This window comes from Lathyrus oleraceus, chromosome 2 (genome assembly GCF_024323335.1).
Source record: "Lathyrus oleraceus cultivar Zhongwan6 chromosome 2, CAAS_Psat_ZW6_1.0, whole genome shotgun sequence".
Lineage (NCBI taxonomy): Eukaryota > Viridiplantae > Streptophyta > Magnoliopsida > Fabales > Fabaceae > Lathyrus > Lathyrus oleraceus.
This window is the reverse complement of record NC_066580.1, coordinates 350221691-350234488: the sequence shown is the minus strand read 5'-3', so window position 1 is coordinate 350234488 and position 12798 is coordinate 350221691. Positions and strand designations below refer to the sequence as shown.

General features: G+C 29.0%; 1 protein-coding gene across 9 annotated transcripts; it reads left to right on the top strand.

Moving 5' to 3' along the window:
• Window positions 1-461: 461 nt before the first annotated feature.
• LOC127121411 (paired amphipathic helix protein Sin3-like 3) lies at window positions 462-12736 on the top strand. Of its 9 annotated transcripts, none has more exons than XM_051051904.1 (6): window positions 462-555; window positions 1100-1115; window positions 8375-8501; window positions 8585-8762; window positions 8890-8988; window positions 9068-9336. In XM_051051904.1, the coding sequence occupies exons 1-6, from the start codon at window positions 547-549 to the stop codon at window positions 9128-9130; spliced, it is 492 nt and encodes a 163-aa protein (XP_050907861.1). In that variant the 5' UTR covers window positions 462-546; the 3' UTR covers window positions 9131-9336. The 9 variants fall into 9 exon arrangements, with proteins under 9 accessions (XP_050907861.1, XP_050907860.1, XP_050907863.1 ...); XM_051051903.1 differs by lacking the exon at window positions 8375-8501 and adding an exon at window positions 4724-4850; XM_051051906.1 differs by lacking the exons at window positions 8375-8501; window positions 8585-8762 and adding exons at window positions 4724-4850; window positions 4934-5111.
• The last annotated feature ends 62 nt before the right edge of the window (window positions 12737-12798 follow it).

The window sequence follows — 12798 nt, the reverse complement described above, 5'->3', positions numbered from 1 at the left end:
AATTATCTTTTTTTTATAATACAAACCTTCAATCAAATCCAATTAAGTTTATCAATGAATTAAAAAAACTAAAATATCATTTAACATTTATATTAATTCTTAAAATATGATTTTTTTAAATAAAATGTGATTCAATGCATATAAGCAAATTTTAATTTTAATTTTTTATAGAAGTTTTACATTATCTGTATATATACAAAATAAACTCTAATAAATTATAGAAATTTTATAAAAATTATATAAAAACAATTTTTTTCATAATGGTAAAGAAATTGAACCATATATAGTTTTTATTAAAATAATATTAAATTAAAAAGCTTCTAGATCATTTTATATATATATATATATATATATATATATATATATATATATATATATATATATATATATATATATGAATGTCTAGAAGTTATTTAATTTATATATATAATCACAATGAGTTTTCCACGCTTATATTTTTTGTTTTTTTATTTTCTTTTTGAATTTTATACTGAACAATCTCCTTTTTTTTTCATAGTCGCCATATTTTCGCTGTTAGTTTTGAAGATGACAAAGGTAAATATATCAGATTGATAAAAATCTCTGAACATAGTAAATTGTTCTTTGTATTGCATTGATATATTTAGATTCAACAAATTTAACGCTTATACCATTCTCTAATTTTTTTATTTTGTTTTTGTTCAGATTCATTTCTATATGTCTTTAAATTTCATGTGATTTGTTACTTTTGATTTTTTTTCTTCTTCTTTTACATAATTTTTTTTTCCTTTTAGTTGATATTTGTCTTTCAGGAAGCTTATAGTTAACATGTTTGTAATTGATCAACCATTCATTAAATTGTGGGGTGAATCTTTTTTTTTGTTTTGTTTTCTTTTCTACCCTATAATTTTTAGTATTCTAGTCTTTACTAAAGAGCATAGAATTTAAAAATAATAATTATGTGAATATTTAAGATGGGATTAAATGGTACATATCAATATTAATGTTTTATTTGTTTTTCTCATGAGCTGATTTTCTACTTTTATTGATTTATTGAGAAAAAAATTTGTTGAATATTATTATTTTCTCTAATGGTGACTACCTTATGTGTTTTTAATAGAAAATTAGAGGATCAGGTACAAAGAAACCAATAATGAATGGTGATTCCAAGATATATCTCAAAGAAATAAAGATTGCATTTAAAGATGAGAAACATAAGTACCTTGAATTTCTAATGATTATGAAACATTTTCAAACAAGAAGGTTTGATTTATTCATGTTAAGATAAAAGTTATAAACTTGTTCATTGTAACAAATTTATTTCGTTTCTTATGATGTATTTGCAGGATTGATATACAAGGTGTGATGGCAAAAGTGAAGAAGTTGTTGAAATATCATGAAGAATTATTATTAAAATTTAATAACTTTTTGCCTGATGGATTAGAAATCAAACCTCCAATAAAGAAGGCAAAGATGCCTAATAAAGAAAAAGCTGAAAAATATTTGTGCAAAGTGAAGGTATATAAGAATTGTTAAGTTATATGAATGATTTTTTTTATACACATATGTTTTATTATTTAGATAGAAATTTTAATATTTTTTTCTTTTGATAAATTTTGATAATTATATTGAGTCATTCTATGCAGACTCGATTTCGACGTCAACCTCATGTATACGAATTATTTCTAGAGATATTGAGTATGTACAAAAACAAAGATAAGAGTCTTGAGGAGCTGTATGAAATGGTATGTGTTATGTTTGTATATTCCTTTCAGTTTTATTTTCTTTTGTAATGCTCATTTTAATTATAATTTCATTTTCTAGGTTACTTCACTTTTTAAAGACCATTCTGATCTCGTCAATGGATTTATTGATTTTCTTCCATGACATAGCTCGTGATGCATACTAATTACCTTTCTTTGGTAAAGTAATTTGTAATGAGTTAATAAATGCCTATGATTATGTTGGGGATATTATTTTATTTTATTGTATTTAATTTTAATGTTTGTAGTTTGAGACATGTTGTAAGCAAACGTTTCAACAAGATTTTATCAATTTAGTTTAAAATTTTGAGTAAAAAGATGAATTTTATATATGAAAGTTAAATAAAGATAAATTGATCTGGAAATTTAATTTCAATGAAAATAATGAAACATCTTTCCCTTGTATGACGTCTATAAACATGTTAGATGTGATTCAACTTCAAATTGAAGAATATGTTAGAGAGACTTCTATATGGCGTCTATAAACATTTTTCCCTCTGTTAAAGAAAATATTAAATGACTTACAATTTTATTAATATGCTTAGTGTTGATATGGGGATGATGTTTGATCAATTTTATTGTTTTTAAGTATCTATTTCGTAGTTTAGCTTCTTACTTTGTGACTCTTGTTTCGAAGGTTAAATTTTCCTCTTGTTTGGGAGACTTTCGACCTATTTTCCTAGTATGATCCTTGTACAAGTTGGTAGATAAGGTGTTGGTCGTTAGACTTGGGTTTATGATGAAAACGCTTATCTCCCCTAACCAATAGACTTTTCCTAAGGGAAGACTGTTGGAAGATGGAGTGGTGGGAGTTAATGAGGTGATCGACTTGGCTAAAATATCTTAAAGAAGTTTTCCAATTCTTAATGTGGATGTTAAGAAAGTGTACAATTTTGCTAGTTGGAATTTTCTGAATATATGCTAATTAGGTTATGGTTTAGTTCAAAATAGAGGTCTTGGATAAAAGCTTATGTTCTCGTTGGGAACCTTGTGGTGCTGGTCAATGGGTGTCTTACCCAAGAGATTATTATCCATATGGGTTTGAAACAGAGGATCCCCTAACTCCATTTATTTTCCTTCAGGTGGCTGACGGGCTTAGTGGCCTAATATTGAGAACTGTGAAGTTGGTTCTTTACTTTGAATTTTGGATGGGCGATTCCAATTTGGTGGTTTCTCACCTTCGGTATACTAATGACAATCTCTTGGAGGTTGACCCTTCTCTAGAGAATTTGTGGTGTTTGAAGGCTATTCTTATAGATTTTTAGAGGGCTTCATGTAAACTTCTTCAAGAGTATCCTCATTGGGGTGAATGTGGATCCTTTTTTTCTTTCTTCAGTTGGTGATTTTCTCCACTTCGAGATAGATTATCTTCTTTTCAAGTACCTTGATTTTCTAGTGAGTGTTAATCCTAGTTTTAGGGGTAGAGTGCTTTTCCCTAATTCAGTTCTTAATTTTATTCATATATTCTCCTTGTCTTTTTTAAAATGTATGTAATAGGAGAGATTGGATTTATTTCCAATGGGATCTTGACTTGAGATCTTAGATGACGAAGATATTTCTTTCTAAGAGATTTACATGTGTATATGACAAGTATCTAACTTTACTTAGAGATGTCATTCTCACCCTGGATAGAGATAAGTCGATTTGGAAAAACTCTAGTGAAGGAACATTTTTGGTGGCCAACGAATACCTTATCCAGACTGAGAGTTCAATTAATTATATGGCATCGCTTTTGGTTCAGGAGAAGATTCTTCCCTTTATTTGGAGTAGTTAGGGCCCATATAATATATTGGTTTTGTCCTTGCAGATTTTGCAATAGAGACTTCAGACCAAAGGTAACCTGTTTAGAAGAGGGATATTTTCTGGTCCTTGTTGCCTCCCATATCCCTTCAAAGGGTTTTTATCTGAGACAAACTCTCATTTTTTTGTTACTTGTGAGTTAGCTTCGTCGGTTTGGTATATTGTTTTTAGGTGGTTGGGTGGAAGATACTTATTCATTAGGATCCTAGGGCCTTGTTTGAGTCTTTTCCTTCTTTAAGGAATTGGGTTAAGTTTAGGGTGTTTATCTTATGGTTTGGCATATTGTGGTTCAGTCTATATGAAAATCTAGAAATAATTTTATCTTTAATGGAGTCACAAAAAAAAAGAGAGAGAGAGAGAGAGAGAGAGAGAGAGAGAGAGAGAGAGAGAGAGAGAGAGAGAGAGAGAGAGAGAGAGAGAAAGAGAGAGAGAGAGAGAGAGAGAGGTGAATGTCTAGAAGTTATTTAATTCATATATATATATATATATATATATATATATATATAATCACAATGAGTTTTCCACTCTTATTTTTTTTTGTTTTTTTATTTTCTTTTTGAATTTTATACTGAACAATCTCCTTATTTTCATTGTCGCCATATTTTCACTGTTAGTTTTGAAGATGACAAAGGTAATTATATCAGATTGATAAAAATCTTTGAACATAGTAAATTGTTCTTTGTATTGCATTGATATATTTAGATTCAACAAATTTAACGCTTATACCATTCTCTAATTTTTTTTATTTCGTTTTTGTTCAGATTCATTCCTATAGGTCTTTAAATTTAATGTGATTTGTTACTTTTGATTTTTTTCTTCTTCTTTTACATGATTTTTTTTCCTTTTAGTTGATATTTGTCTTTCAGGAAGCTTATAGTTAACATGTTTGTAATTGATCAACCATTGATTAAATTGTGAGGTGAATCTTTTTTTTTTCTTTTCTACCCTATAACTTTTAGTATTCTAGTCTTTACTAAAGAGCATAGAATTTAAAAATAATTATTATGTGAATATTTAAGATGGGATTAAATGGAACATATCAATATTAATGTTTTATTTATTTTTATCATGAGTTGATTTTCTACTTTTATTGATTTATTGAGAAAAAAAATTGTTTAATATTATCATTTTCTCTAATGGTGACTACCTTATGTGTTTTTAATAGAAAATTAGAGGATTAGGTACAAAGAAACCAATAATCAATGGTGATTCCAAGATATATCTCAAAGAAATAAAGATTGCATTTAAAGATGAGAAACATAAGTACCATGAATTTCTAATGATTATGAAAGATTTTCAAAGAAGAAGGTTTGATTTATTCATATTAAGATAAAAGTTATAAACTTGTTCATTGTAACAAATTTATTTCGTTTCTTATGATGTATTTGCAGGATTGATATACAAAGTGTGATGGCAAAAGTGAAGAAGTTGTTGAAATGTCATGAAGAATTATTATTAAAATTTAATAACTTTTTGCCTGATGGATTAGAAATCAAACCTCCAATAAAGAAGCCAAAGATGCCTGAAGTGAATAAAGAAAAAGCTGAAAAATATTTATGCAAAGTGAAGGTATATAAGAATTGTTAAGTTATATGAATGATTTTTTTGATACACATATGTTTTATTATTTAGATAGAAATTTTAATATTTTTTTCTTTTGATAATTTTTGATAATTATATTGAGTCATTCTATGCAGACTCGATTTCGACGTCAACCTCATGTATACGATTTATTTCTAGAGATATTGAGTATGTACAAAAACAAAGATAAGAGTCTTGAGGAGCTGTATGAAATGGTATGTGTCATGTTTGTATATTCCTTTCAGTTTTATTTTCTTTTGTAATGCTCATTTTAATTATAATTTCATTTTCTAGGTTACTTCACTTTTTAAAGACCATTCTGATCTCGTCAATGGATTTATTGATTTTCTTCCATGACATAGCTCGTGATGCATATTAATTACCTTTCTTTGGGAAAGTACTTTGTAATGAGTTAATAAATGCCTATGATTATGTTGGGGATATTATTTTATTTTATTGTATTTAATTTTAATGTTTGTAGTTTGAGACATGTTGTAAGCAAACGTTTCAACAAGATTTTATCAATTTAGTTTAAAATTTTGAGTAAAAAGATGAATTTTATATATGAAAGTTAAATAAAGATAAATTGATCTGGAAATTTAATTTCAATGAAAATAATGAAACATCTTTCCCTTGTATGACGTCTATAAACATGTTAGATGTGATTCAACTTCAAATTGAAGAATATGTTAGAGAGACTTCTATATGGCGTCTATAAACATTTTTCCCTCTGTTAAAGAAAATATTAAATGACTTACAATTTTATTAATATGCTTAGTGTTGATATGGGGATGATGTTTGATCAATTTTATTGTTTTTAAGTATCTATTTCGTAGTTTAGCTTCTTACTTTGTGACTCTTGTTTCGAAGGTTAAATTTTCCTCTTGTTTGGGAGACTTTCGACCTATTTTCCTAGTATGATCCTTGTACAAGTTGGTAGATAAGGTGTTGGTCGTTAGACTTGGGTTTATGATGAAAACGCTTATCTCCCCTAACCAATAGACTTTTCCTAAGGGAAGACTGTTGGAAGATGGAGTGGTGGGAGTTAATGAGGTGATCGACTTGGCTAAAATATCTTAAAGAAGTTTTCCAATTCTTAATGTGGATGTTAAGAAAGTGTACAATTTTGCTAGTTGGAATTTTCTGAATATATGCTAATTAGGTTATGGTTTAGTTCAAAATAGAGGTCTTGGATAAAAGCTTATGTTCTCGTTGGGAACCTTGTGGTGCTGGTCAATGGGTGTCTTACCCAAGAGATTATTATCCATATGGGTTTGAAACAGAGGATCCCCTAACTCCATTTATTTTCCTTCAGGTGGCTGACGGGCTTAGTGGCCTAATATTGAGAACTGTGAAGTTGGTTCTTTACTTTGAATTTTGGATGGGCGATTCCAATTTGGTGGTTTCTCACCTTCGGTATACTAATGACAATCTCTTGGAGGTTGACCCTTCTCTAGAGAATTTGTGGTGTTTGAAGGCTATTCTTATAGATTTTTAGAGGGCTTCATGTAAACTTCTTCAAGAGTATCCTCATTGGGGTGAATGTGGATCCTTTTTTTCTTTCTTCAGTTGGTGATTTTCTCCACTTCGAGATAGATTATCTTCTTTTCAAGTACCTTGATTTTCTAGTGAGTGTTAATCCTAGTTTTAGGGGTAGAGTGCTTTTCCCTAATTCAGTTCTTAATTTTATTCATATATTCTCCTTGTCTTTTTTAAAATGTATGTAATAGGAGAGATTGGATTTATTTCCAATGGGATCTTGACTTGAGATCTTAGATGACGAAGATATTTCTTTCTAAGAGATTTACATGTGTATATGACAAGTATCTAACTTTACTTAGAGATGTCATTCTCACCCTGGATAGAGATAAGTCGATTTGGAAAAACTCTAGTGAAGGAACATTTTTGGTGGCCAACGAATACCTTATCCAGACTGAGAGTTCAATTAATTATATGGCATCGCTTTTGGTTCAGGAGAAGATTCTTCCCTTTATTTGGAGTAGTTAGGGCCCATATAATATATTGGTTTTGTCCTTGCAGATTTTGCAATAGAGACTTCAGACCAAAGGTAACCTGTTTAGAAGAGGGATATTTTCTGGTCCTTGTTGCCTCCCATATCCCTTCAAAGGGTTTTTATCTGAGACAAACTCTCATTTTTTTGTTACTTGTGAGTTAGCTTCGTCGGTTTGGTATATTGTTTTTAGGTGGTTGGGTGGAAGATACTTATTCATTAGGATCCTAGGGCCTTGTTTGAGTCTTTTCCTTCTTTAAGGAATTGGGTTAAGTTTAGGGTGTTTATCTTATGGTTTGGCATATTGTGGTTCAGTCTATATGAAAATCTAGAAATAATTTTATCTTTAATGGAGTCACAAAAACAAAGAGAGAGAGAGAGAGAGAGAGAGAGAGAGAGAGAGAGAGAGAGAGAGAGAGAGAGAGAGAGAGAGAGAGAGAGAGAGAGAGAGAGAGAGAGAGAGAGAAAGAGAGAGAGAGAGAGAGAGAGGTGAATGTCTAGAAGTTATTTAATTCATATATATATATATATATATATATATATATATATATATATATATATATATATAATCACAATGAGTTTTCCACTCTTATTTTTTTTTGTTTTTTTATTTTCTTTTTGAATTTTATACTGAACAATCTCCTTATTTTCATTGTCGCCATATTTTCACTGTTAGTTTTGAAGATGACAAAGGTAATTATATCAGATTGATAAAAATCTTTGAACATAGTAAATTGTTCTTTGTATTGCATTGATATATTTAGATTCAACAAATTTAACGCTTATACCATTCTCTAATTTTTTTTATTTCGTTTTGTTCAGATTCATTCCTATAGGTCTTTAAATTTAATGTGATTTGTTACTTTTGATTTTTTTCTTCTTCTTTTACATGATTTTTTTTCCTTTTAGTTGATATTTGTCTTTCAGGAAGCTTATAGTTAACATGTTTGTAATTGATCAACCATTGATTAAATTGTGAGGTGAATCTTTTTTTTTCTTTTCTACCCTATAACTTTTAGTATTCTAGTCTTTACTAAAGAGCATAGAATTTAAAAATAATTATTATGTGAATATTTAAGATGGGATTAAATGGAACATATCAATATTAATGTTTTATTTATTTTATCATGAGTTGATTTTCTACTTTTATTGATTTATTGAGAAAAAAAATTGTTTAATATTATCATTTTCTCTAATGGTGACTACCTTATGTGTTTTTAATAGAAAATTAGAGGATTAGGTACAAAGAAACCAATAATCAATGGTGATTCCAAGATATATCTCAAAGAAATAAAGATTGCATTTAAAGATGAGAAACATAAGTACCATGAATTTCTAATGATTATGAAAGATTTTCAAAGAAGAAGGTTTGATTTATTCATATTAAGATAAAAGTTATAAACTTGTTCATTGTAACAAATTTATTTCGTTTCTTATGATGTATTTGCAGGATTGATATACAAAGTGTGATGGCAAAAGTGAAGAAGTTGTTGAAATGTCATGAAGAATTATTATTAAAATTTAATAACTTTTTGCCTGATGGATTAGAAATCAAACCTCCAATAAAGAAGCCAAAGATGCCTGAAGTGAATAAAGAAAAAGCTGAAAAATATTTATGCAAAGTGAAGGTATATAAGAATTGTTAAGTTATATGAATGATTTTTTTGATACACATATGTTTTATTATTTAGATAGAAATTTTAATATTTTTTTCTTTTGATAATTTTGATAATTATATTGAGTCATTCTATGCAGACTCGATTTCGACGTCAACCTCATGTATACGATTTATTTCTAGAGATATTGAGTATGTACAAAAACAAAGATAAGAGTCTTGAGGAGCTGTATGAAATGGTATGTGTCATGTTTGTATATTCCTTTCAGTTTTATTTTCTTTTGTAATGCTCATTTTAATTATAATTTCATTTTCTAGGTTACTTCACTTTTTAAAGACCATTCTGATCTCGTCAATGGATTTATTGATTTTCTTCCATGACATAGCTCGTGATGCATATTAATTACCTTTCTTTGGGAAAGTACTTTGTAATGAGTTAATAAATGCCTATGATTATGTTGGGGATATTATTTTATTTTATTGTATTTAATTTTAATGTTTGTAGTTTGAGACATGTTGTAAGCAAACGTTTCAACAAGATTTTATCAATTTAGTTTAAAATTTTGAGTAAAAAGATGAATTTTATATATGAAAGTTAAATAAAGATAAATTGATCTGGAAATTTAATTTCAATGAAAATAATGAAACATCTTTCCCTTGTATGACGTCTATAAACATGTTAGATGTGATTCAACTTCAAATTGAAGAATATGTTAGAGAGACTTCTATATGGCGTCTATAAACATTTTTCCCTCTGTTAAAGAAAATATTAAATGACTTACAATTTTATTAATATGCTTAGTGTTGATATGGGGATGATGTTTGATCAATTTTATTGTTTTTAAGTATCTATTTCGTAGTTTAGCTTCTTACTTTGTGACTCTTGTTTCGAAGGTTAAATTTTCCTCTTGTTTGGGAGACTTTCGACCTATTTTCCTAGTATGATCCTTGTACAAGTTGGTAGATAAGGTGTTGGTCGTTAGACTTGGGTTTATGATGAAAACGCTTATCTCCCCTAACCAATAGACTTTTCCTAAGGGAAGACTGTTGGTAGATGGAGTGGTGGGAGTTAATGAGGTGATCGACTTGGCTAAAATATCTTAAAGAAGTTTTCCAATTCTTAATGTGGATGTTAAGAAAGTGTACAATTTTGCTAGTTGGAATTTTCTGAATATATGCTAATTAGGTTATGGTTTAGTTCAAAATAGAGGTCTTGGATAAAAGCTTATGTTCTCGTTGGGAACCTTGTGGTGCTGGTCAATGGGTGTCTTACCCAAGAGATTATTATCCATATGGGTTTGAAACAGAGGATCCACTAACTCCATTTATTTTCCTTCAGGTGGCTGACGGGCTTAGTGGCCTAATATTGAGAACTGTGAAGTTGGTTCTTTACTTTGAATTTTGGATGGGCGATTCCAATTTGGTGGTTTCTCACCTTCGGTATACTAATGACAATCTCTTGGAGGTTGACCCTTCTCTAGAGAATTTGTGGTGTTTGAAGGCTATTCTTATAGATTTTTAGAGGGCTTCATGTAAACTTCTTCAAGAGTATCCTCATTGGGGTGAATGTGGATCCTTTTTTTCTTTCTTCAGTTGGTGATTTTCTCCACTTCGAGATAGATTATCTTCTTTTCAAGTACCTTGATTTTCTAGTGAGTGTTAATCATAGTTTTAGGGGTAGAGTGCTTTTCCCTAATTCAGTTCTTAATTTTATTCATATATTCTCCTTGTCTTTTTTAAAATGTATGTAATAGGAGAGATTGGATTTATTTCCAATGGGATCTTGACTTGAGATCTTAGATGACGAAGATATTTCTTTCTAAGAGATTTACATGTGTATATGACAAGTATCTAACTTTACTTAGAGATGTCATTCTCACCCTGGATAGAGATAAGTCGATTTGGAAAAACTCTAGTGAAGGAACATTTTTGGTGGCCAACGAATACCTTATCCAGACTGAGAGTTCAATTAATTATATGGCATCGCTTTTGGTTCAGGAGAAGATTCTTCCCTTTATTTGGAGTAGTTAGGGCCCATATAATATATTGGTTTTGTCCTTGCAGATTTTGCAAGAGAGACTTCAGACCAAAGGTAACCTGTTTAGAAGAGGGATATTTTCTGGTCCTTGTTGCCTCCCATATCCCTTCAAAGGGTTTTTATCCGAGACAAACTCTCATTTTTTTGTTACTTGTGAGTTAGCTTCGTCGGTTTGGTATATTGTTTTTAGGTGGTTGGGTGGAAGATACTTATTCATTAGGATCCTAGGGCCTTGTTTGAGTCTTTTCCTTCTTTAAGGAATTGGGTTAAGTTTAGGGTGTTTATCTTATGGTTTGGCATATTGTGGTTCAGTCTATATGAAAATCTAGAAATAATTTTATCTTTAATGGAGTCACAAAAACAAAGAGAGAGAGAGAGAGAGAGAGAGAGAGAGAGAGAGAGAGAGAGAGAGAGAGAGAGAGAGAGAGAGAGAGATAGAGAGAGAGAGAGAGAGGTGAATGTCTAGAAGTTATTTAATTCATATATATATATATATATATAATCACAATGAGTTTTCCACTCTTATTTTTTTTGTTTTTTTATTTTCTTTTTGAATTTTATACTGAACAATCTCCTTTTTTTCATAGTCGCCATATTTTCACTGTTAGTTTTGAAGATGACAAAGGTAATTATATCAGATTGATAAAAATCTTTGAACATAGTAAATTGTTCTTTGTATTGCATTGAGATATTTAGATTCAACAAATTTAACGCTTATACCATTCTCTAATTTTTTTTATTTCGTTTTTGTTCAGATTCATTCCTATAGGTCTTTAAATTTAATGTGATTTGTTACTTTTGATTTTTTTCTTCTTCTTTTACATGATTTTTTTTCCTTTTAGTTGATATTTGTCTTTCAGGAAGCTTATAGTTAACATGTTTGTAATTGATCAACCATTGATTAAATTGTGAGGTGAATCTTTTTTTTTTCTTTTCTACCCTATAACTTTTAGTATTCTAGTCTTTACTAAAGAGCATAGAATTTAAAAATAATTATTATGTGAATATTTAAGATGGGATTAAATGGAACATATCAATATTAATGTTTTATTTATTTTTATCATGAGTTGATTTTCTACTTTTATTGATTTATTGAGAAAAAAAATTGTTTAATATTATCATTTTCTCTAATGGTGACTACCTTATGTGTTTTAATAGAAAATTAGAGGATTAGGTACAAAGAAACCAATAATCAATGGTGATTCCAAGATATATCTCAAAGAAATAAAGATTGCATTTAAAGATGAGAAACATAAGTACCATGAATTTCTAATGATTATGAAAGATTTTCAAAGAAGAAGGTTTGATTTATTCATATTAAGATAAAAGTTATAAACTTGTTCATTGTAACAAATTTATTTCGTTTCTTATGATGTATTTGCAGGATTGATATACAAAGTGTGATGGCAAAAGTGAAGAAGTTGTTGAAATGTCATGAAGAATTATTATTAAAATTTAATAACTTTTTGCCTGATGGATTAGAAATCAAACCTCCAATAAAGAAGCCAAAGATGCCTGAAGTGAATAAAGAAAAAGCTGAAAAATATTTGTGCAAAGTGAAGGTATATAAGAATTGTTAAGTTATATGAATGATTTTTTTGATACACATATGTTTTATTATTTAGATAGAAATTTTAATATTTTTTTCTTTTGATAATTTTTGATAATTATATTGAGTCATTCTATGCAGACTCGATTTCGACGTCAACCTCATGTATACGATTTATTTCTAGAGATATTGAGTATGTACAAAACAAAGATAAGAGTCTTGAGGAGCTGTATGAAATGGTATGTGTCATGTTTGTATATTCCTTTCAGTTTTATTTTCTTTTGTAATGCTCATTTTAATTATAATTTCATTTTCTAGGTTACTTCACTTTTTAAAGACCATTCTGATCTCGTCAATGGATTTATTGATTTTCTTCCATGACATAGCTCGTGATGCATATTAATTACCTTTCTTTGGTAAAGTACTTTGTAATGAGTTAATAAATGCCTATGATTATGTTGG

Bases quoted from the DNA above. Each gene is read 5' to 3' on its own strand.
- LOC127121411 (XM_051051904.1), top strand. The intron at 8,502-8,584 runs GTTTGATTTATT...ATGTATTTGCAG, and splicing joins AAAGATTTTCAAAGAAGAAG to GATTGATATACAAAGTGTGA. The intron at 8,989-9,067 runs GTATGTGTCATG...TTCATTTTCTAG, and splicing joins TTGAGGAGCTGTATGAAATG to GTTACTTCACTTTTTAAAGA.